This window comes from Callorhinus ursinus, unplaced genomic scaffold, assembly GCF_003265705.2.
Source record: "Callorhinus ursinus isolate GAN/ISIS: 27379988/994484 unplaced genomic scaffold, GSC_fseal_2.0 scaffold61, whole genome shotgun sequence".
NCBI classification, from domain to species: domain Eukaryota; kingdom Metazoa; phylum Chordata; class Mammalia; order Carnivora; family Otariidae; genus Callorhinus; species Callorhinus ursinus.
The window spans coordinates 6190895-6216837 of NW_027397123.1; the positions used below are offsets into that span (position 1 = coordinate 6190895).

General features: G+C 41.4%; 1 protein-coding gene across 7 annotated transcripts in view; it reads left to right on the top strand.

The window, feature by feature from the left end:
* Positions 1-25943, top strand: part of CEP89 (centrosomal protein 89) — a 74549-nt gene that overhangs the window by 43013 nt on the left and 5593 nt on the right. For 5 of the 7 annotated variants that reach the window (XM_073885094.1, XM_073885099.1, XM_073885100.1 and 2 more), the window contains 4 exons: positions 253-433; positions 9652-9819; positions 10423-10564; positions 21247-21336. In XM_073885094.1, coding sequence (XP_073741195.1) covers positions 253-433; positions 9652-9819; positions 10423-10564; positions 21247-21336 — 581 coding nt within the window. Of the gene's footprint in view, positions 1-252; positions 434-9651; positions 9820-10422; positions 10565-13107; positions 13249-21246; positions 21337-25943 lie in introns of those variants that run through there. The other 2 variants (XM_073885097.1, XM_073885095.1) reach the window with 2 other exon arrangements.

A 25943-nucleotide genomic window follows, 5' to 3' on the forward strand; every position in this document is an offset into this window, starting at 1 on the left:
CAGGACTCAATCCCAGGACCCTGGGACCATGACCTGAGTTGAAGGCATATGCTTAACGGACTGGGCCACCCAGGCATCCCAGGACACTAATTTCTAAGTACAAGGTTTTTGGTATTAATTTATAAATCTCCAAAAGATTTTTTCAAGATTATTATTTATAAGCTGGCTCTCCTTGGTATTACCTAGTAATCAATAATCATGTTTTCTTAAGTCTTCTGTACCAAATCTTTATCCATCTCGTTTGTTTTTCAGTTTCTAAACTGACTAAACAACTAATGCTTCTGGAGACTAAAGCACAGAGCCAAAAAAAAGAAATAACTGAAAACAAGGAGCAGTTGGAAATTTTACGTACTGAATGCCAGGACCTAAAAACACAGTTGGATGGCAAAATTGCAGTGAACGTTCATGCTTCAATTGTAAATGAATTAAAAAGGTAGGGATACAATGTCTTGTCAAGTTGGAGTGCATCACTGTGCGTGTGGTTTTAGGTGGAGTAGAGAGAGGTTACCTGTCTTCTGAGTCGTGTAGCTACACCAGCAAGGGGTCCGGGACTGAGAATCGTAAATCTATTATTACTAAAGGACACTATGCCTGTCCTTGAGGGCCACGGTCTGCACTTTGTGTATGATTTCTATTCCCCCTTCTCTTCCAGCCTTTACTGGTTTTAGACCCAAAGATAATTTAAAGTAGTAGAACTGGAAACCTGGATATCCAGTAATAGGGAACGGATTAAATGAGAGGATACAACCATAAAATGAAATTCAATGCAGCCATTAAACAGGATATCACAAAAGAATCTTTTGGGAAGTTTGAGAAAATACATATTTTTAAGTGAAGAAATTAGATTGCAAAACAATATGTATAAAATGATCACAATTTTGTTTAAAAAGAAAAAAGTGTGTATATGTATGTGTATTAAGGTAACCAACCATCCCAGTTTTGCTTGGGACTGAGGTTTTCCCAGAATGTGGGAATCTCAGTGCTAGACTGAGAAAGTCCAAGGCAAACTGGGATGAGTTGATCATTCTAGTGTGTGTGTGTCTTTATATATGTAATTATATATATGTATAAATACATATACACACTTGTACGTATATAGTCACACACACATATACCATAGGTACATAGAAAAAAAGACTGGAAGAAGGGAAAGATATTAACCGAAATTCTCCTTGGCAGGTGAAAATCTATGTATATCTGTAGTCAACGTTCTCTAGAAAAACAACTGATATATGTAGGGGATGTGTATAGATATTTCTAGAGAGAGAGAGTTTAAAGAATTGGCTCACACAGTTATAGGGGCTGGCAGATCCAAAGTCCATTGGACAGCCAGCTGGCTGGAAACTCAGGCAGGATTTCTGTTGTTAGTCTTGAGGCAGAATTCCTTCTTTGGGCGACCTCAGTTTTGGCTCATAAAGCCTTCAGCTGATTAGGTGGGGCCCACCCATGTTATCAAGGGTAATGTTTTACTTAAAGTCAGTTGCTTATAGATGTTAATCACATCTACAAAATACCTTCACAGCAGCATCTATCTAATATTTGTCCAAACTGGGCACCATAGCCTAGCCAAGTTGACACATAAAATTAACCATCAAAATGGGTAATTTAAATTTTCTTTGTGTTTTTTAAAAAATATTTTACGTGTGTAAAATGAATATGAATATGCATTACTTTTGTAATGAGGAAATAATTTTTTAAATGGTGAGGCTTTCAGCTAAGATGGTTGATGTTGGGGAATAAATGAGTTGGTGCATGTAAAGTGCTTAGTTTGGTACTTTAGTAAATGCTGGGGATTCCAACTACTGGAACCCAGTGTTTTGACTGCACTATTACACGTTGTCTGGGCCACACCTGTACTTTACTTTTCTATTCCAGTAGAGGAAGGAAATTTTTTTTGAAGTTCTGTTTGTCTTTATGATTTTATTTCCCTCAAACTCCCACTCCTGTGGCTGATTTTTTTTTTTTTGTGGATGTCATAATCACATATTCTTTTTTATTTTTTTAAGATTTTATCTATTTACTTCAAAAAGAGAGAGTGAGTAAGCGGGGGAGAGCGGCAGCAGGGGAGGGAGAGGAAGAGGGAAAGAATCCCAAGAATCAACATGGGGCTCCATCTCATGAACCTGAGATCATGACCTGAACCGAAACCAAGAGTCAGACGCTCACCTGATTGAGCCACTCAGGTGCCCCCATAACCACATATTCTAATGGCCCCCTAGGTGTGAGTATAGAAGGTATAATACCCTTTAAAAGAAGCCACTAATGGGAAGGCAGTGGAAGACATGGTTGTTGAAAAGGCAAACATGTCACCAGATCTCTTGTAAGTGGAAATCAGGTGACGAATGTTGTGGTGGAGTGAGCTAGAATAGGGAGGGAAAGCCTTTATGCCGGCTTTTGCTGGGAGGCTTTGGGCTCAGAGTTTACAGGTGGGGTAGAGGATAGACAGTAAGAATGGACTTGGACAGTGTCAACCCTGATGGTTCTCTATTGGAAGGTGCAGTGATTGGTGAGAGCATCAGTAACATGGGAAGGGGGCATGAGTCCATCAGGGATGGAATATGTGAATTCAGGGAAGTCTGTAGAGGCAGACAAAGTAAGGAGACTACTACAGACGTGAGGTCAGCCAAGGACACCTTGGAGCTGGGCTGAAGGGAGCCAAAGGGCTGCAAGGCTTCAGTGCACCTGCCCTCTGGTTGCCTCTGTTAGGGGGGCTCCCTTCCCACACTGATAGGGTGCCACATGTGCAAGAGTCACCATTAGTTAGCAGCTAAGCAGCTGTGGAACTGGCTCCCACAAGGGGGGTGAGTCTGAGGAGGACTTCGGGAAAGAGTGGGGTTGCAGGCAAAGATGAGGTCATTGAACCTGTGCTCCATGAGCTTCTAGGTATGGTGCATGTGTGTTGTTTCTCCTTTCCTGGTTTGGGGCAGTGCAGATCGTAAATATGGAGTGGCTTCTCCATTTAGTCTGCTTGTTCTACCTGTCGGCAACCTTGCCTGGGAGGAACTGTGACCCCAGAAATGGCAGGAGGTTATTTTCCAAGTGAACTGTCCAGTTGACTTACAGTTGTACTGGTGGTCACACCTGGAAGCTTCGGTTGTTCTTTGCTTTTATTGCTGCTTACAAAGGTTGAGCCTACTCAGGATGCGTGGTGGGAGAGGTTCTTACTTAAGAAAGTTAGCAAACTTGTTTAGGGAGAGTTAAGGGGTGACTAGTGGTATCTATACAAGGGAAGCCTTCCTTACTCTGGCTTTTGGGGCATGGGAGGGGCTATTCTAAAGTCAAGCTGACTATTCACATAACTCATCTGTGTAGACAGAGTCCTGCTCAGCAGTCAGTGATATGCCTGCTCAGGAAGATGTCAGGGCAGAAAAGCAGTCTCCTTACAAACACACACCAAATGCCAAGTCCCTCATCCTAAAATAAGAACAGATTCCTAGGTATGAACAAATGACAAGGATCATTGGGTATAATGGGGAAAAATGCAATAAAAGAGGGAGACCTACATAAGCACAGAAACTCACTTCATAGAGAACTCAGAATCTAGAGAATAAAATGCCGTAAAAAAGTTCAGTCATTAAGAGCAAGATTAGAACTGATTATCAGAATCTAAAGAAAATTCAGTAGAAGGGCTAAAAGACAAATTGGTCAGTTCTGCTAGAGCATAAGGAAACAGACAATTGGGAATGGAGAGAAGGTAATGGATGGAAGACCTGTCCAGGAAGTCCAACCTTAGATCGTCAGGAATCTCAGAAAGAAAGCTTAAAGAAAATGGGAAGGAAGACAGACTAGTTGAAGGGCATTTCCAGGTCTCCAAAGACCTTGACTGCTAGGACCTGCAGAGTACCTGGTATATAGTAAACGAAAAAGACCCACACCCAGACACACCCACATAAAATATCAGTGGACCAAGAGTGATGAGACAAGCCCATCACCTGCAAATAAATCGTGAGCTGGGACTCGAGAGGGCTTCATCCTCAGGGTAAGGTGAACTTGAAACCAACGAGCCCTCAGTCCTCTCTGGAGGAAGGCTCTTTACTCTTAGAAATTTTTCCAGGATATTGTCCAAGACACAAAGAAAACCAGACAGACAGTGCCTGGGAACCAGCAGAAGTGGCAAATAATAATCAAGAGTCCAGATATGAGAATTATCAGACAAAGCCTATAGAACAACTGGTAGCTCTTAGGCTTAAAGAAAGAAAAGGCTACAAAATGTCTTCAGGGAACTATAAAATGTAACAATACTGGATTTGAAAAGGAAACAGAATGTTCAGAACTGAAACAATACAATAACCTAAATTCAGAACTCACTGGATGGGCTTAACTAAAGATGAGACATAGCAGGGTGGTGAATTAGCGAACTGAAAAGTAAGTCAGAAGCAAGGATCCATAGGATGGCATGGAGTGTTCTAAGGTCACGGTATCAGTAGATCACAGACAGGAAGCGGCAGAGGGATATATTTAATCAGGAGCAGTTAGAGAGATGTCGGTGAGGAGTCTTCCCCAAATGAAGGCAGTCGACAGTGCATGGGTTGGGCTAGCCCAGCAAGCACAAGCACAGTTGGGTAAATGAAGAGCCATCTTAGTGAAACAGCAGAGGACAGATGGCCTTCAGGGGAGCGCAGCAACAACAGGATATTTAACATGTAACAAGGGACACACCAGTCCCTGGAAGGCTAGCTTCAAGGTGCTGGGAAACAAACAGAACCCCTGATGAGCTAGAATTTCATTCTGAAGAAAATGCCTTTTGGGAATGAGGTCAGAATAAGGATATTTTCAAACCCAGACTGAGTGTCACCACCAGCAGACCTACATTAAAGGCAGTTCTCAAAGAGGGTCTACATTAGGAGGAAGAACATAATTCAGTGTTGGATGTATGGGAGGCAAGGTAAACTAGAGTAAAAAGACAGTAAATATGTAAATAAATGTAAATGAACATTGATTCCATAAAACAGTAATAATATCTTTTGGGATTTAAAAATGCGTAGAATTCAAATGCACAACAACAATATATAATCAGGAAAAGGGTCAATGGGGTTTGTCTTCTAAAGTTTTTATATCATTCTGGAGAGGAGAAAGGTGTTGATTCACTTTATAGTTTGAAAATACACATGATGAAATTTGTGGAAAGAGAATGTAACTTCTAAACTAATGCAGGGAAAGAATGATTTTTTTTTTTTAATCAGTCCGAATGAGGGCAAGAAAAGACAGGACAAGTGGTAAAATAGAAAACGCAAAATGAAAAGATTTAAAGGCAAATATATCAGGAATAGATAACACCAAAGAGGCTAAACTTAAATTAACATATGTTAAGTAGAGCCCTGGGGTGTTGGATGGTGAGCCACAGTAAGACCGCAAGGGAAAGGGAAACAGAGAAGTTTGTAACCCACAGGTACCTGGAGGGGCCACGTGGGGACATCAAGGCAGGGTGCCTAGCGCGCATGAGGGTCAGAAGAGCAGGGTTTTAGCAAGCTTCAGGGTCTCTTACCTATGGGTAGTGAGGGAAGTTCCCTCGGAGGTAGGGGAGAATGCTCGTCACATGGAGGAGTCATACCAGGAATGTACATTTACCTGTAGCTCTACGGGCTGTGACCGAAGTCCTGTGCACAGGGGAGGCTCGCGTCAGCTCAAGGCCTCACGGAGGCCACACACGGTGGGTTCCAAGGCAGAGATACTATTGAGTGTCTTTCCACAAATTTCATCATGTGTATTTTCAAACTATAAAGTGAATCAACACCTTTCTCCTCTCCAGAATAATATAAAAACTTTAGAAGACAAATTCCATTGACCCTTTTCCTGATTCTATACAATTATTGTTGTGCATTTGAATTCTACGAATTTTTAAATCCCAAAAGATATTATTACTGTTTTATGGAATCAATGTTCATTTACATTTATTTACATATTTACTGCTCAACTCTCCACAACAACTCTGTGTTGCCTTTAAGCTATACATCTCAGTCAGAAAGACAACAGACAGGTCCAAGGTGAAAGGGCAGAAAAAGCCATACTACTCAAATACAAACCAAAAGAGAGGTGCTAAGTTCCATTAATACCTGGCAAGACAGATGACTAGGTAAAAAACACTACTTAACAAAGAGAATCAGTTGATGGAGAGAAAAGACTCAGTCTACCAAGTAGATGTTTAAATGTGTGCGCACCCACCAGAAATAAGTTCCTGTCAATACATTTGAAAATTCAGGCGAAATAGTGATATTCCTGGAAAAACATAACTTCCCAAAACTGACTCAAAAAGAATACCTGAATATTCCTTTAATCATTAAAGAAATAGAATCCAGGGGCGCCTGGGTGGCTCAGTCGTTAAGCGTCTGCCTTCGGCTCAGGTCATGATCCCAGGGTCCTGCGATCGAGCCCCGCATCGGGCTCCCTGCTCAGCAGGAAGCCTGCTTCTCCCTCTCTCTCTGCCCCTGCTTGTGTTCCCTCTCTCGATGTCTTTCTCTCTCTGTCAAATAAATAAATAAAATATTAAAAAAAAAAAAAAAAAGAAATAGAATCCAAAGATCATTCCTTGAAGAAAACTGTAAGTAAGCCTAGATACCTTCACCAGAGTGTTCTAAAAATACTCAAGGAGGAAATAATTCCAGTCTTACATAAACCCTTCTAAACAGAAAAAGAGTTAATGCCACCTAATTCATTTTATGAGATCAATGTCATTTTGATATCAAAACCCACCAATTATAAGAAAGGAAAATTACTTTTCATTTTCACCCATGAATCTCAATGTAAAAACTTTTTTTTTTTTAAAGATTTTATTTATTTATTTAATTGACACAGAGAGAAAGACAGCGAGAGAGGGAACACAAGCAGGGGGAGGGTCAGAGGGAGAAGCAGGCTTCCCGCGGAGCAGGGAGCCCGATGCGGGGCTCGATCCCAGGACCCTGAGATCATGACCCGAGCTGAAGGCAGTCGCTTAACCAACTGAGCCACCCAGGCGCCCCAAACTTTTTTTTTTTTTAAGATTTTATTTATTTATTTGAGACCAAGTGAGAGAGAGCACAAGCCAGGGAGAGAGGCAGAGGGAGAGGGAGAAGCAGACTCCCCGCTGAGCAGGGAGCCCACCATGGGACTCGATCTGAAGACCCTGGGATCATGACCTGAGCCGAAGGCAGACGCTTAACAACTGAGCCACCCAGGCACCCCTAGATGTAAAAACTCTTAAAGTATTTACCAAAAAATGTTCTGTTTCTTCACCTATATGGTAATTATATGAGGGTTTGTTATAATTATTTATTAAAATATGAATTTATCTTTTATATACTTTTCTATATGTGTATTTCACAACTTAAAAAATTTTAAATCAATGGCTTTTTACCAGAAGAACTAAAATCAAAAGTGATCAGTACAGGTTTCCTCTGGGGAACCTGAGGAGTAGAATAGGAAACATTTTATTTTTAAAAGATTTTATTTTAAGCAACTATTTTGGGGCTCCAGCCTGGCTCAGTCAGGGGAGCGTGCGACTCTTGATCTTAGGGTTGTGTGTTTGAACCCCATGTTGGGTGTAGAGATTAAATAAATAAATCAAGCAAGCAAGCAACTATTTCTTCCACCAGCTATTAACTTTTTTTTTTTAAGATTTTATTTATTTGACAGAGAGACACAGCGAGAGAGGGAACACAAGCAGGGGGAGCGGGGGAGGGAGAAGCAGGCTTCCCGCTGAGCAGGGAGCCCGATGCGGGTTCGATCCCAGGACCCTGGGACCATGACCTGAGCCGAAGGCAGACGCTTAACGACTGAGCCACCCAGGTGTCCCTAACTTTTTTTTTTTTAACAAATTGCTTTTACCTCTTTGTTTTGCTTAAGAAATATATTGTTAGAAATACACCTGAAGTCCTTTTTAACCACTCTCCTTAGTCCAATATTTATCCCTGGCTTTCTAAAAGGAATCACTACCATAAACTTGGAATTACATTTCCAATCTGTTTTTTATTTCCACATATGTTTCCATAAATGACATATGGCATTTTTTTGGTGTGTCTTAAGTTTATATGAATGAATTCATGCTTTTAGTATCTTGTCCTTTTACACTCAATTTTTCAAACATTTCTCCATGTTGAAATAGCTATTAAAGTTTATTCTTTTAGCTTCTGCCTGGTGGTATTCCATCATGTGAAATACTACATTTTACTTACCTTAGTGGAAATTTAAATTGTTAATAAGTTTGCTCCATTAGGTAGTGCCACAGTGGGCTGCCTGGGTGGCTCAGTTGGTTAAGCGTCTGCCTTCAGCTCAGGTCATGATCCCAGGGTCCTGGGATCGAACCCGCATCGGGCTCCCTGCTCCGCGGGAAGCCTGCTTCTCCCTCTCCCACTCCCCCTGCTTGTGTTCCCTCTCTCGCTGTGTCTCTCTCTGTCAAATAAATAAATAAAATCTTAAAAAAAAAAAGTGCCACAGTAAGATTTCGAGTATGTGTCATCAGAATTTCCCTACATACATATTTAGAGGTGGCACTGTTGGCCGACAGGGTAAGTACGTTTTCTAGAACTTAACGTATTGCTCTCTGAGGTAACGATGCTGGCCCACTGATACTTTCCCAACATTCTCTATAGCCCCTACTTGCTTTTCGTTGTGAACTTTTCTTTAGTGATTGAACTGGTACCAGGTGAGTACATTACTTTGGCAAAAATACCTTTAAAGAAAATTCTAAAAACAAAAGACAGTGAAGAAAAAAGATAAATTAAAAACCTCAGTTTCATGGTTTTTATCTAGATATGTCCTCCGCTCTTTGACTAATTAAAACTAGTAAACTAGAAAGTAATGGAAACTATCTGGAAAATCCCTGCTGGGGTGCTCAGGGAGCCAACCCAGGCCGAAGTCACCGAAATTGTCTGACTGGTCAGGCAGACCCACACACATGCAACCTGCGCCCATTTGCTGGCCAGCAAGCCTGGAAGTAAGGCTCACGCTGTGCCCAGAGAGACCCTCCTTTCAGAATTGGGCAGCCTCTGTGCGCATGGCTCTGCCTGTTCGGTCCTGGTTATTCCGTGAGAACTGACAAAGAGAACCAACGAAGAAATAACTCTTGCCTCAAACATCATTATGCCAGAACTATATATTGAAATTGTATATGCCCTCCTTGTTCTTTTGTTGCTTTTATCATAAAAACATAAGAGTTACTTTAGTATGACATAAAATTTGTTTTACCATTAGGATTTGGGGGAGGCAATTATAACTATGTGAAAAATGAAGCAGTCTTAAATCCTTTCTGGAATGGGGCACCTGGGTGGCTCAGTCGTTAATTGTCTGCCTTTGGCTCAGGTCAGGATCCCAGGGTCCTGGGATCGAGCCCCGCATCAGGCTCCCTGCTCCGCGGGGAATCAGCTTCTCAAAAAATTTCTTTCTGGACAGAATATAGGGTACAAATAAGTATGTCTATATACAAAGGCATAAGCAACAGTTTATGGGCAGGAAAAGCGTTAGATCATTACCATCAAAAAACTGTGTGCCCAGCCCCTAGGATTTGCATCCCAGGCCCTCCGAGAGGGGATGGGCAGCGTTTGCACGGGGGCCTTCCACAGACCCACGCAGGCTGGCGGGCTGTCGGGCTGGGCTGCCCCTGGCTTGCCTGGCAGCAGCAGCGGCCTCTTATTAGTTTCAGTGTGCTGGATCCAAGCCTGTGATGTTTTTGTCCACCAGCCAGTTGCAGAAGGAAGAGGAGAAAGGAGGTGCCGAGATGGAAGAGTTGATGGGAAAGTTGGCACTGCTGCAAGTGCAGAAACAGAGCCTGCTCTTAGAGAAGAACAGTCTGGCAGCTAAAAACCAAGCACTGGGAGCCGAACTCGACAGGGCACAGAAAATAAATAGGTTTTTATCTATTTTTTCTTAAGCTGTTTTGTTTGGGGGGGGGGTTAGTATTAAAAAGAGAAAATTAAATATTCTGTTTATTTTGTCTTTTCTTTTTCTAATATTGGCTGTAAAATGGAAAAGGATCATTAAGATTACTGAGTATCAAAAGAAAACTACAGTAAAGACTCTTCTGTTGACCAGTGTTAGCCAACATTTCTGAAGTCTATAGTTCAATTATAGTTGATAGTCATGATGACCCTAAGACTCTGAAAGTCCTAGAAGTTCTTTCCTACACATTTCCCAGAAGTTGGCTTTGGGTAACTGGACTCCTTTTAGAGCACGATCCAAAAAATGAATGGAATAATACATACAAAGTAGCCTATTAACTGTGTTAAGCATTTTGTGATACCTGTTGACTTGATTTGGAGTCAATAATTATGCTTCACTTGAAATTAAACTCATTTACCTCTTCTCACCCTGAAACTTAATAGAAGATTTAGGTTGCTGAAGAACACATTTAAGTGCTAACATACTTGCTATTTTTACAATGCAGATATTCACTATGTCCTAGCCATTCAGGCTAATGAGTTTTTTATTCCACCATTTGGGGGAATTCTCTAGGAGGTCTCAAAAGAAAATTGATGTCCTCAAAAAGCAGGTGGAAAAAGCCATGGAGAAGGAAATGTCTGCTCACCAGTACCTGGCAAATCTTGTCGGCCTGGCAGAGAATATAACCCAGGAACGTGACAATCTTATGTGCTTGGTAAGCTCCCTCACTTTCTTCAAGTACACTGAAAGTTAATATGTAAAGGTAATTTTAAGAGCATTTTCTTGAGGTGCCTGGGTGCCTCAGTCAGTTGAGTGTCCGACTCTTGATTTCGGCTCAGGTCATGATCTCAGGGTCCTGGGATCGAGCTCCGTGTCAGGCTCCACGCTCAGTAGGGATACTGCTTGAGATTCGCTCTCTCCTTCTCCCTTTGCCCCTCCCTGCCTTCCCTTTCTCTCTAAAATAAATATTTTTTTTTAAAAAAGAGCATTTTCATTACAAAATTATCCATAAAAAGCTTCATCTTTTTAAAGTTTAGCTGCACATTTTCAGATTCTCCAAAATTTTAGCTTTCAACCATGGAGGAAAAACATTTTTGAAAGACAAATAACCCAGACTTTTAAATAATAGTAAATGATATTTTAGAAGGTAAACTACTGGAATTAGTCCATTTAACCATATAGAGCTGTGGTCATCAGATGTTTTTTACACATGCATCTTCATATTCTCTCTGTAAAGTTGACTTAATGTGTTCCCTGTTTGAGGATGAAACAGAACCATAGGCAGGTTAAATAGAGTTCATCCCATGTTGCTTCTGGCAGCCCTGGTCCTAAAGACAGAACTGAGTGGATCATTCCTGGTCCTAGATATTGGAGCACTGCCCGGCCAGCAGGAGCAATGCCGTCGACATGATTCCTGGCATTTCCACACTGATTTGATTTTATTTTATTAAACAGTTTAATCCTCAAAGTTTCTCTTTTTTGATGATTTTATTTGAAAGAGAGAGCGCAAGCAGGGGGAGGGGCAGAGGGAGAAGCAGACTCCCTGCTGAGAAGGGAGCGCTGATATGGGGCTCGATCACAGGACCCTGGGTCATGACCTGAGCTGAAGGCAGATGCCTAACCAACTGAGTCACCCAGGCGCCCTTTCCACACTGATTTTAAAAGGTGTCAGCCGTAGGCTTGCGCAGTGAAAGAAGACAGACTCCATGCCAAGGTGGACGCAGTGTAAAAGCCCAATAGAATTTACCACAAAATAGGAGTTACATAACAGTACCTCCAAGTGGTGAAATTATAAAAAAAAAAAATAGAAGAAGTTATAGGCAATTAAAAAGAAATCTTGCTTACTTGCGCTTTATGATTTTTCAACTTTGAGCATGGACTGCTTACGTACATTTAAATGTTTGTTTAAACAATGTTGCAGATCTCTGGTAGCCTAGGACTGGAAGTAATAATTTAGTGGAGGTCATGACGGAGGAGACCAGAGGACTTCCTGAGACAGTTGGAAATTGGCAAACTTGGAATCACTCAGCCCCTTCTCCCAGATGAATGGTTTGGGGAGTCTGTCAGGATATGGCACAGGCTTATTCACATCTGCTAGGAAGACATTCAGCTCCTCCATAGGAAAGTGGACGTAGGCTTTTAGCTGTTTTTTATATAAGAGGAAATATAAGTAGCACACAGCTCTTGGGGGAAAATGTGATCCTTACTTGTAATAAAAGATGCTAATTAAGCCAATCTTGAGATACTGTTCTGTACTTACAAGGTCACCAAAAAAAAAAAATTTTTTTTTTTTTAATTATAATAGTTGTTGGTAGGAGTGTGGTTACATGTTAGTGGTGATTTCTAAGTCCTTTTTGGGTCTTTCAGAAGCACTGTGACTCAGACGCAGCATGGTAGGGGCCTAAGCATGCACACCCCCTGCCCTAGCAGCCCCTGTCCTGAGAGGTCACCAGCCTAACCCGTGCTGGACTCAGGGATTTTCTGTAGCAGCACTGAGCACCCTTTTCCTCTTCGGCCATGCCTCCTGGGCCTGCCCACTGGAATAGCAAGACTGCAAAGCAGAAGCTTGCTAGAAAATAGAAAGTGCCAATCGGCTCATTCCTCTAAGCAGACGTTCATGGGCACCCAGCTGCCACGTGTCAGTACCACTCAAAGGGCGAAGCCAATTTGTAGGGCAGCACCCTGCAGGCTCCCCCAGGAGGCAGGCCCTGTACCTCCCACGTGGGTCAGTGATCACCCAGGTTCCTGTGAAGAAGTTGAGATCCTCCCTACCCTCAGATGGTCTCTCTTAGGCCCACCCCTCATATATGTGGGCCGAGAATGGGAATATAAATGGGAGCCATATACTATTTGTCTGAATACTTAGAAATTAAGCCAACAATCTGTTAATGAAATGTGTTCACTCCTCCTGCCTTGACCTTTGTTATTATGGCCTGAAAGTGAGGGGTTCAAAATCCTTAGACCCCCCAGATGTGGGGGAGCTGCTTTCATCCCACCCTACCTCTGCCCACCACAAGGGACTTCTGTGTATATACAGACACTGCTGTCTCCTTGCCCCTGCAAACTCCTTGCACCTGGGAGCCCCAAGGTCAGCCCCTCTAGTTGGGGTTCAAGGGTGGTACCGGCTGCTTCTGGCCTGCCCTGGGACTGTGGGCCAAAGTGTCCCAACCTTACCCTATCCTGGTATCCTAGACCTTAATTTGTTGAAAGTGGCATCTTAATTTCTTTCTTTCTTTCTTTCTTTTTTTTTTTTTTAAGACTTTATGTATTTATTTGTCAGAAAGGGAACACAAGCAGCGGGAGTGGCAGACAGAGGGAGAAGCAGGCTCCCAGCAGGGAGCCCGATGGGGGACTCAATCCCAGGACCCTGGGATCATGACCTGAGCTGAAGGCAGACGCTTACCGACTGAGCCACCCAGGCATCCCGAAAGTGCCATCTTAATTTCTAATCCTACCTTTAGGATGGGTTTTCCATGTGACTTATGGCAAATTATTTAACTTTCTGGGTCGTATTTTTCCTTTCTGAATGAAATCAAATTGTCATCCTGGCCTGCCTTAGAAGGAATACTCACCTTTGCTTTTTTAACTTTGGCATTTGAAATAATTTACAGTGTGTAGCAATTCATGTCCCATGTGGATATTAATCTAAATCATTCAACTTCAAATGATATCCCTCTTGGATGTAATGCCATGACATTTGGCTTGGCGAATGGAATTGTGTTTTCACATTATCCTTAATTTCTTTTTTTGTTTTGTTTTGTTTTTTGTTTTTTTTTTAAATTTAATTATGTTATGTTAATCCCAATACATTACATCATTAGTTTTTGATGTAGTGTTCCATGATTCATTGTTTGCGTATAACACCCAGTGCTCCATGCAGAACATGCCCTCTTTAATACCCATCACCAGGCTAACCCATCCTCCCACCCCCCTCCCCTCTAGAACCCTCAGTTTGTTTCTCAGAGTCCATAGTCTCTCATGGTTTGTCTCCCCCTCTGATTTCCCCACCTTCATTTTACCCTTCCTACTATCTTTTTTTTTTTTTAACATATAATGTATTATTTGTTTCAGAGGTACAGGTCTGTGATTCAACAGTCTTGCACAATTCACAGCTCTCACCATGGCACATACCCTCCCCAATGTCTATCACCCAGCCAACCCATCCCTCCCTCCCCCCACCACTCCAGCAACCCTCAATTTGTTTCCTGAGATTAAGAATTCCTCGTATCAGTGAGATCATATGATACGTCTTTCTCTGATTGACTTATTTTGCTTAGCATAATACCCTCTAGTTCCATCCACGTCATTCTAAATGGCAAGATTTGGGGGTTTTTGATGGCTGCATAATATTCCATTATATATATATATACATATATATGTATATATACACACACATACACACACACTATATCTTCTTTATCCATTCATCTGTTCATGGACATCTTGGCTCTTTCCATAGTTTGGCTATTGTGGACATCGCTGCTATACACATTGGGGTGCACATACCCCTTCGGATTACTACATTTGTATCTTTGGGGTAAATACCCAGGGTGCAATTGCTGGGTCATAGGGTAGCTCTATTTTCAACTTTTTGAGGAACCTCCATACTGTTTTCCAGAGTGGCTGTACCAGCTTGCATTCCCACCAACAGTGTAGGAGGGTTCCCCTTTCTCTACATCCTCACCAACATCCGTCATTTCCTGACTTGTTAATTTTAGCCATTCTGACTGGTGTGAGGTGATATCTCATTGGGGTTTTGATTTGGATTTCCCTGATGCCGAGCGATGTTGAGCACTTTTTCATGTGTCTGTTGGCCATTTGGATGTCTTCTTTGAAAAAATGTCTGTTCATGTCTTCTGCCCATTTCTTGATTGGATTATTTGTTCTTTGGGTGTTGAGTTTGATAAGTTCTTTATAGACTTTGGATACTAGCCCTTTATCTGATATGTCATTTGCAGATATCTTCTCCCATTCTGTCGGTTGTCTTTTGGTTTTGTTGACTGTTTCTTTTGCTGTGCAAAAGCTTTTTATCTTGATGAAGTCCCAATAGTTCATTTTTGCCCTTGCTTCCCTTGCCTTTGGTGATGTTTCTAGGAAAAAGTTGCTGCAGCTGAGGTCAAAGAGGTTGCTGCCTGTGTTCTCTAGGATTTTGATGGACTCCTATCTCACATTTAGATCTTTCATCCATTTGGAGTCTATTTTTGTGTGTGGTGTAAGGAAATGGTCCAGTTTCATTCTTCTGCATGTGGCTGTCCGATTTTCCCAACACCATTTGTTGAAGAGACTGTCTTTTTTCCAGTGGACATTCTTTCCTGCTTTATCGAAGATTAGTTGACCATAGAGTTGAGGGTCCATTTCTGGGCTCTCTATTCTGTTCCATTGATCTATGTGTCTGTTTTTGTGCCTGTCTTGATGATGACAGCTTGGTAATAGAGCTGGAAGTCCGGAATTGTGATGCCGCCAGCTTAGCTTTTCTTTTTCAACATTCCTCTGGCTATTCGGGGTCTTTTCTGGTTCCATACAAATTTTAGGATTATTTGTTCCATTTCTTTGAAAAAAGTAGATGGTATTTTGATAGGGGTTGCATTAAATGTGTAGATTGCTCTAGGTAGCACTGACATCTTCACAATATTTGTTCTTCCAATCCATGAGCATGGAACGTTTTTCCATTTCTTTGTGTCTTCCTCAATTTCTTTCATGAGTATTTTATAGTTTTCTGAGTACAGATTCTTTGCCTCTTTGGTTAGATTTATTCCTAGGTATCTTATGGTTTTGGGTGCAATTATAAATGGGATTGACTCCTTAATTTCTCTTTCTTCTGTCTTGTTGTTGGTGTATAGGAATGCCACTGATTTCTGTGCATTGATTTTATATCCTGTCACTTTACTGAATTCCTGTATGAGTTCTAGCAGTTTTGGGGTGGAGTCTTTTGGGTTTTCTACATAGAGTATCATATCATCTGCAAAGAGGGAGAGTTTGACTTCTTCTTTGCCTATTCGAATGCCTTTGATTTCTTTTTGTTGTCTGATTGCTGTGGCTAGGACTTCTAATACTATATTGAATAGCAGTGGTGATAGTGGACATCCCTGCTGTGTTCCTGACCTTAGGGGAAAGCTCTCAGTTTTTCCCCATTGAGAATGATATTTGCTGTGGGTTTTTCATAGATGGCTTTTATGATATTGAGGTGTGTACCCTCTATCCCTACACTCTGAAGAGTTTTAATCAAGAAAGGATGCTGTACTTTGTCAAATGCTTTTTCTGCATCTATTGAGAGGATCATATGGTTCTTGGTCTTTCTTTTTTTAATGTATTGTATCACATTGATTTGTAGATGTTGAACCAACCTTGCAGCCCAGGAATAAATCCCACTTGGTTGTGGTGAATAATCCTTCTCATGTACTGTTGGATCCTATTGGCTAGTATTTTGGTGAGAATTTTTGCATCCATGTTCATCAGGGATATTGGTCTGTAATTCTCCTCTTTGACAGGGTCTTTGTCTGATTTTGGGATCAAGGTAATGCTGGCCTCATAAAATGAGTTTGGAAGTTTTCCTTCCATTTCTATTTTTTGGAACAATTTCAGAAGAATGGGTTCTTCTTTAAATGTTTGGTAGAATTCCCCTGGGAAGCCATCTGGCCCTGGGCTCTTGTTTTTGGGAGATTTTTGATTACTGCTTCAATTTCCTTAGTGGTCATGGGTCTGTTCAGGTTTTCTGTTTCTTCCTGGTACAGTTTTGGTAGTTGATACATGTCTAGGAATGCATCCATTTCTTCCAGACTATCTAATTTGCTGCCATATAGTTGCTCGTAATATGTTCTTATAATTGTTTGTATTTCTTTGGTGTTGGTTGTGATCTCGCCTCTTTCATTCATGATTTTATTTATTTGGGTCATTTTTCTTTTTGATAAGTCTGGCCAGGGGTTTATCAATCTTATTAATTCTTTCAAAGAACCAGCTTGTAGTTTTGTTGATCTGTTTACTGTTGTTTTCGTTTCTATTTCATTGATTTCTGCTCTGATCTTTACTGTTTCTCTTCTCCTGCTGGTTAGGCTTTATTTGCTGTTCTTTCTCCAGCTCCTTTAGGTGTAGGGTTAGGTTGTGTATTTGAGACCTTTCTTGTTTCTTGAGAAAGGCATGTATTGTTATATACTTTCCTCTTAGGACCACCTTTGCTGCATCCCAAAGGTTTTGAACAGTTGTGTTTTCATTTTCATTTGCTTCCATGAATTTTTTAAATTCTTCTTTAACTTCCTGGTTGACCCATTCATTCTTTAGTCGGATGCTCTTTAGCCTCCATGTATTTGAGTTCTTTCTGACTTTCCTCTTGTGATTGAGTTCTAGTTTTAAAGCGTTGTTGTCTGAAAATATGCAGGGAATGATCCCAATCTTTTGGTGCCAGTTGAGACCTGATTTGTGACCTAGGATGTGATCAATTCTGGAGAATGTTCCATGGGCACTAGAGAATAATGTGTATTCTGTTGCTTTGCGATGGAATGTTCTGAATATATCTGTGAAGTACATTTGTTCCGGTGTGTCATTTAAAGTCTTTATTTCCTTGTTGATCTTTTGCTTAGATGATCTGTCCATTTCAGTCAGGGGAGTGTTAAAGTCCCCTACTATTATGGTATTGTTGTCAATGTGTTTCTTTGATTTTGTCATTAATTGGCTTATATAATTGGCTGCTCCCGTGTTAGGGGCAAAGATATTTACAACTGTTAGATCTTCTTGTTGGATAGTCCCTTCAAGTATGATATAGTGTCCTTCCTCATCTCTTATTATAGTTTTTGGTTTAAAATCTAATTTGTCTGATATAAGGATTGCCACCCCAGTTTTCTTTTGATGTCCATTAGCATGGTAAATGGTTTTCCACCTCCTCACTTTCAATCTGGGGGTGTCCTTGGGTCTAAAATGAGTCTCTTGCAGACAGAATATTGATGGGTCTTGTTTTTTTTATCCAATCTGATAGCCTGTGTCTTTTGATTGGAGCATTTAGCCCATTTACATTCAGGGTAACTATTGAAAGATATGAATTTAGTGCCATTGTATTGCCTGTAAGGTGACTGTTACTGTATAGGTCTGTGTTCCTTTCTGGTCTATGTTACTTTTAGGCTCTCTCTTTGCTTAGAGGACCCCTTTCAATATTTCTTGTAGGGCTGGTTTGGTGTTTGCAAATTCTTTTAGTTTTTGTTTGTCCTGGAAGCTTTTTATCTCTCCTATTTTCAGTGACAACCTGGCTGGATATAGTAGTCTTGGCTGCATGTTTTTCTCTTTTAGTGCTCTGAATATATCATGCCAGTCCTTTCTGGCCTGCCAGGTCTCTATGGATAGGTCTGTTGCCAATCTAATGTTTCTACCATTGTAGGTTACAAACCTCTTGTCCCAAGCTGCTTTCAGGATTTTCTCTTTGTCTCTGAGACTTGTAAGTTTTACCATTAGATGTCAGAGTGTTGACCTATTTTTATTGATTTCACAGGGGTTCACTGTGCCTCCTGGATTTTGATGCCTGTTTCCTTCCCCAAATTAGGGACGTTGTCTGCTATAATTTGCTCCAATATGCCTTCTGCCCCTCTCTCTCTCTCTTCTTCTGGGATCCCAATTATTCTCCTATTGTTTTGTCTTATGGTATCACTTATCTCCCGAATTCTGCCCTCGTGATCCAGTAGTTGTTTATCTCTCTTTTTCTCCGCTTCTTTATTCTCCATCATTTGGTCTTCTATATCACTAATTCTCTCTTCTGCCTCATTTATCCTAGCAGTTAGAGCCTCCATTTTTTATTGCACCTCATTAATAGCCTTTTTGATTTCGACTTGGTTAGATTTTAGTTCTTTTATTTTCCAGAAAGGGTTTCTCTAGTATCTTCCATCCTTTTTTCAAGCCCAGCTAGTATCTTTATAATCATCATTCTGAACTCTAGTTCTGACATCTTACTAATGTTGGTATTGATCAGGTCCCTGGCAGTTGGTACTGCCTCTTGTTCTATTTTTTGAGGTGAGTTTTTCCATCTTGTCCATTTTGTCCAGAGGAGAATAGATGAATGAGAGACCAAAATGCTAACAGGGTAACAACAACCCCAGAGAAATATACACTAAACAAATCAGAAGAGACCTGAAACCAGGGGAAAAGAAAGGGAAGGAAAAAAAAAAAGAATATGATCAAATATGATCAGGCTGGTAAATAGATCAGTGCCACACACTAGATTTTGGGTGTATTTTGGTCTGTTAAAAGGACCTGTTAGAAGGTCTGTTAGAAGGCCTCCCAAAACTTCTTTCTTTCTTTCTTTCTTTATTTTATTTTTTAAAGATTTTTATTTATTTATTTGACAGAGAGAGACAGAGCGAGAGAGGGAACACGAGCAGGGGGAGTGGGAGAGGAAGAATCAGGCTTCCCGCCAAGCAGGGAACCTGTTGCAGGGCTTGATCCCAGGACCCTGGGATCATGACCCGAGCTGAAGGCAGACACTTAATGACTGAGCCACCCAGGCGCTCCGCCTCCCAAAATTTAAAGAAAGAAAAACTTATGTATGTAGAAAAATAAGTGTAAATATGATGAAGGGATGGAATATGACTGTAAAGATGAAAAGTATAGAAGATTTTATAAAAGGAACTGATAAGAAGTTGGTTGAAAAAAGAAAGAAGAGAAATTTAAAAAAGAAGGGAGAGAATGTGATCAGGCAGAAGACTAGAGCTAAGCCATGCACTAGAGATTTAGGGTATATTTTGGTCTGTTAGAAGAAACTGTATCCCAAAATTTTAAAGAGAGAACAAGTTATGTGTGTATATATATACCAAAAATAAGGTTAACTACAATGAACAGATAGAATATGACTCTAAAAATGAAAAATAAGATTTTTAAAAAAGCGATTGATAAGATGGTTAAAAAAGGGAAAAAGAAAAATTCAAAATAAAAACAGTTTAAAAAAATTAACTTTGAAAGACGAAAGAATCATGGGAAAAAGCCACGAATTCTATGTGCAGTATCCCCCTAGCGTTGGAGTTCTGCCGTTCTTATTGATTGGTAAACTTGGTCTTGGCTGCCTGTTCTTGCTGATCTTCTGGGGGAGGGGCCTGTTGCCGTGGTTCCCAAATGTCTTTGCCGGAGGCGGAATTGCCCCACTCTAAGCAATCTGCTAGGGTTTGCTCTCGGGATTTTTTGTTCCCTGCAAGCTTTCCATACAGTTTTGGAGTACGAGAGTGAAAATGGGGGCCTCCCGATCTCTGCCCTGGAGGAGCCGAGAACTCGGGGCCCCGCTCCTCAGTGTGCCCCCAGAGAAAAGCAGTCAATCACTCCCGTCTCCCTGGTCCCCAGCCGCACTCTGTGCTCACCCGGCCTATGACCGAGCGTTTCTATCTCTGGCACCCGACCCCGTGTGAAGTCTCCAAACCCAGCAGATCCCTGCGGTGCGCTCCCACACCGCTCCTCCCAGGGGAGGAAGGGGAGTCTCCCCGGGTCTGCTGCTTGTTGGGTCCCTGCTGTAGGAGCAGTGGCTCGACTGTGCCGCGGATCATGGTTTATGGCAACCCTGAGCTGAGAGCCCACTCCTCGGCTCCGTCTCTGCAGCCAGCTAACCCCGCTCTGATACCTGGGAGCTCTGCCGCACTCAGGCACCCCTGGTCTTCTGTGACCCCAAGGATCCTGAGACCACACTGTCCCATGAGGGTTCCACCCCCCGCTTAGCCACTGGAGCAACGTCCCTCAGCGGAGCCGACTTCTAAAAGTTCCAATTTTGTGATCTGCGGCTCTGTCACTTGCTGATGGAGGCCCCCTCCCCCGTCATCTATCCTCCTGAATATCGCCTCGCATTCACTTCTTCGCAAGTCCTACCTTCCAGTAAGTGGTCACTTTTCTGTTCAGAGAGTTGCTGCTGTTCTTTTCTTCAGTCTCCTGTTGAGTTCGTAGGTGTTCAGAATGGTTTGATCCCTATCCAGCTGACTTCCTGGGACCAGACGAAATCCAGGTCTCCTACTCCTCCGCCATCTTGCTCCGCCCCTCCGTTATCCTTAATTTTGTAATTATTCAGGTAGTCGAGCTATACGTTTATTTGCATCTTTGCACTTGTTCCTTGGATACGATTGAAGGAATGCTATATTCCACAAGCATAGAGAAGTGTGCCGGAAGCCCTTACAGCACATTCCCCTTGTTTGGGGGGCTCGATCTTCTGTTGGTGCCCAGGAGGGGCACCCAGCCTGCCATTCTGGGTTCTTGCCCCTCCTCAGCTATTGGCCCAAGTTCTGTCCACATCTCTCACACAGGGAGTGGGGGGTAGGTAGGGTGGTGGGCTGGGAGGAGTGGCAGAATAGAGATTACTTGGGAGAATAATGTTCTTTGCAGAAGAATTATTATTTTAATTTTTCTTTTAAACCAAGAGCCCATTATTTTTCTTTTCACTTTTCTCCTTAGGCTAAATGTTTAGAAAGTGAGAAGCATGGAGTTCTCAACAAAATCATAGAAGGCAATATTCGCGTGGGAAGGTTAGAAGAAAAAATCAAGGTAAGTGGCCATTAGCCTCAGAGGTGCCGTTTTCAAACAGAAACAGTGGCTTACTGGAGTCAGACTTCTGTGTTTAAAAAAATGATTCATGTTGCATGTATGTATCACACTAGTCATCCACAGGGTAAAGCAGTATTGCTTATAGCACCAAGCCACTCATTAAATAAACCGACTTATCTGCACAATAAGATACCCTGCAGCTGTTTAAAAGAAAAAATATTGCTATGGAAAAATCTCCAGGCTCTATCCTGAAGTTAGCCCAACATTCGTTGGTTCAGGTAGGGAATAGGGTTGACCCTCTCCTCTCTAGCTTAATCCTAATTGCACCCTCCAGTTTCTCTGCCCAAGGAAACTATTGTCAGGGTACCAACTCTCCTACCCTAGGCCACCTCCCTCACCTGACCTCTCATCTCCCTGCCATCTGTGTTCTGACTACTGGCATCCACTGCCTTACCAACCAGACTGACTTCTTTGGAGCAGGAGCAGGGGTGCGGGCAGGCTAGAGGCCTGTGTGGGAGGCAGGGTTTTGAAGGGGAAGGTCTGTGAGGGCATGTAGCTCTAGCGTGGGGAATAAGATCAAGGACCTCTGCTGGATGATGATGAAAAGGGCCTGACACATGCAGAAATAGATTGATGACATTTACTATGTTGGGAAATTAACAAACTAAGACCAACGAAACATTGACTGGCTCTGTGTACTTAAGTGTGGTACTGGGTGAACAGTGAGCAGGTGTATGTATGTATGTATGTATGTAAATATGTTATGCCTTTGTTTTGTTTTAGGGAACATAAGTCCTAAATTATTTATTTTTTAAAAGTTAAATAAAATTTAACTTCCAATTGCTAAGAATTAGCAATTAACCTAATGCAAAGAATAGACTTTTTTCCCCCGATGTTTCATGAATATTGCCGAAATAACAGAAATATCAAGTTTTTGGAAGCCACACAGCCTATTCATTGTGAATTTTCAAGTGGTACAGACAGAGATGCTCCCTGAGGGGCTTTCTGGTTTCCAGTAGGGTCTGCCACATGCAACGTCCCTGAGCTACCCTTACCCTGTTCTGGATTCTGCCTGGGTCTGGGCCTTCCCCAGGGAAGATCACCGCCATCTAACTCAATTCAGAGAAGACTAGCGGACCCTCCAGCACATCACTGTTCTCATTTATAGTGGGCAGTAGCCTTTGAGGTGAGGGCTGTTCCCACCACAGGTCCAGTGAACTCATTCCTTCTGTGGGGCAGAGCATCTCCACTCCTGTTCCCAAATGTGGGCTTTTAGGCATGATGCTATTTGAAGAAAGGGTTGCTTTGCTAAAAGGAAAGTTGAAAATGCTGCATTCGTCCTCCACCCAGAACTCAGGGCAGCTGATCCTGTGGCTTCAGGTGGTGGGAATGATTTAATTGAACAGATAGCTTTTGGAGTTGTGTTGACTTCTAAAATGTCATCAGAGATTCCTAGCAGACGTCATAGTTTTCTGGGAATTTTATTTCTGACAGTTTTAAAGTCAGTGAGGATATGGTAAGTTTAATCTTCAAGTACACTTAGTTGTTACAATCTAACTAGGTAGGATAAAGAAAAAGAAATCCATATCTAGACAGGGGTGCCTGGGTGGCTTAGTCAGTTGAGTGTCCAACTCTTGGTTTCAGCTCAGGTTGTGATCTTGGGGTCATGGGATCAAGCCCCACATCAGGCTCCTCACTCAGCACTGAGTCTGCTTGTCCCTCTCCGTCTGCTCCCCCCAGCTTTCTCTCTCTCTCTCTCTCTCTCTCTCTCAAATAAATAAATAAAATCTTAAAAAAAAAAAAAAAGATAAAGAAAACCTTGGATACCCAGGCAAAAGGCCAAGACATAAGAAAAAGAAAACCATGTTGGCATCACACTTCCCCACAGCAATACTGAATGCCAGCACTGCAATGCCTTCTATAAATATTTGAGGAAACAGTGCGAGCCAAGGATGTCTCCATCCAGCCAAACTACTCTTCAGACAGTTTTGACCATGTAAAAACTCCGGGCACAGTTTTTCCATAAATCTCACCTGAAGATTAATCAACTTGAGTTCAGCCAATCAAGAAACAATTGGGCAAATTTCAGAAAAGTAGTGAGCAAAGGATATATTTAATTGGGAACTAAGACTTCAGTGGGGCAGGGATAAGGCTGATGGAACAAAATGTAAATGTTTTTTGACAATGTGGAATTAATACAACTAAGTAAAAACTGATAGGTCAAGGAGGTAGGAAAGTAGAAAGTAGAACTAGCTGATTGCTTCATATGTCATAACTAAGAGTTCCAAGGATATCATTTCAAGCTGAAAAATCAAGTAGGAGGAGCTTAAACATATTTAAGTAGGGCCAGAAAAGGTTGTTGTGAGCTAATATGTTATTTTTGATAAATGAGAGGACTAAGGACATGTAATATAAAGGCATGAGAATAAAAATCACCACAAGAATCAAGAGAGATCCATTCCTAAGTAGTAGAATTACAACAGTGAAAAGAACAGAGAAAATGGATTACATTAAGTCTTGAAAGATGTGTGAAGATAAAACAAAGTAACAAAATTGAGACCAAACAAATATAAATGAGCTTAATTCACCCATTAAAAGAAAACATTGATAATGAAGCAAATGGTATTCCATGATAGAGCCAAGAGACAGTCTGAAACAAAGTGCATTAGAAAGCTGAAGAGTAAAAGAATAAGTAAAGATAATCAGATTTATGCAAACAAAAAGAAAGAAAGCAAATCTTTACATGTGCTGAGATAAAGTTCAGGCCAAAAGCACTAAATGAAACCAAAAAAAGGAGGAGCCTTCATGTTAAAGACTGAAATCAATAGTATGTAGTAGCTACAAATATCTGTGCACTAAATAAACACAGCAAATCTATAAACTATAGGACATACAAAGGGAAATGGAAACATAGTAATAATAGGAGCTTTAATCTTCTCTTGGTCCAAGACAGATCAAGAAATTAAATAAAAGTAAGGATATAGAAGATTTAAGGTAATCTATAAGGTTTATTTATGTGTGTTTATATATGTGTGTGTGTGTGTTTATACATATAACAATTGATTGATTGTAGATTGGCTCAAAAAATAGCCCCTAGAGTAGAAGTAAGGCACATTTGTTGACCAAAAAGATGAAAACCAGAAATTAATAAACAATCAGAAAGCAAAAAAATATTCTTTTACCTGGAAATGTAAAAACCATGAGGTAAACCCATTCTTGGGTCAGAGGGAATTTATAAACTGTCAGTTTCTAAGGGCATCTGGGTGGCTCAGATGGTTAAGCGTCTGCCTTCGGCTCAGGTCATGATCCCAGGGTTCTGGGATCAAGTCCCGCATCGGGCTCCCTGCTCCTTGGGAGTCTGCTTCTCCCTCTCTCTCTCTCCCTCTGTCTCTCATGAATAAATAAATAAAATATTAAAAAAAAATAAACTGTCAGTTTCTAAATAGAATTGATACACCAGTTAGAATGGCTAAAATTAACAAGACAGGAAACAACAAATGTTGTTAAGGAGGTGGAGAAAGGGGAGCCCTCTTACGCTGTTGGTGAGAATGCAAACTGGTGCAGCCACTCTAGAAAACAGTATGGAGGTTCCTTAAGACGTTAAAAATAGAACTACCCTATGACCCAATTGCACTACTAGGTTTTTACTCCAAAGACACAGATGTAGTGAAAAGAAGGGGCACATGCACCCCAATGTTCATAGCAGCAATGTCTGCAATAGCCAAACTGTGGAAGGAGACGAGATGCCCTTCAACAGACTAATGGATAAAGAAGATGTGGTTCATATATACACTGGAATATTATTCAGCCGTCAGAAAGGATGAATACCTACCTTTTTCATCGACATGGATGGAACTGGAGGGGATTATGCTAAGTGAAATAAGTCAAGGAGAGAAAGACAACTATCATATGGTTTCACTCATATGTGGAACATAAGGAATAGTGTGGAGGACCACAGGGGAAGGGAGGGAAAACTGAGTGGGAAGAAATCAGAGAGGGAGACAAACCATTGAGAGACTCTGGACTTCTAAACAGAATTGCATCTGTGTCAAGTACAAATTAGAATCTATATAACACTAGTTTTAGAAATGCTCAGGGGGGCGCGCCTGGGTGGCTCAGTCGTTAATAAGTGTCTGCCTTCAGCTCATGTCATGATCCCAGGGTCCTGGGATCGAGCCCCACATCGGGCTCCCTGCTCAGCGGGAAGCCTGCTTCTCCCTCTCCCCTTCCCCCTGCTTGTGTTCCTGCTCTCACTGTCTGTCTGTGAAATAAAAAAAAAAAATTTAAAAAAAAAAAAAAAAAGAAATGCTCAGAGGGAAGTCATACCTTAAATGCTATCCAGTAAAAATGTAGAAGGAAGATAAATGAATCAAGCTTTTATCTCTGTCATCTGTTTACCAATAAAGTGTGACAGACCTTGCCAGGTTGGTCTGTTTTTATTTGTAGCATATAAAAAACTAGGCATGATACAAATTAGAAATTTGGTTTTATTATACTTGATATTCTTTTTTTTAAATATTTTATTTATTTATTTGAGAGTGAGAATGAGAGATAGCACGAGAGGGAAGAGGGTCAGAGGGAGAAGCAGACTCCCCGCTGAGCAGGGC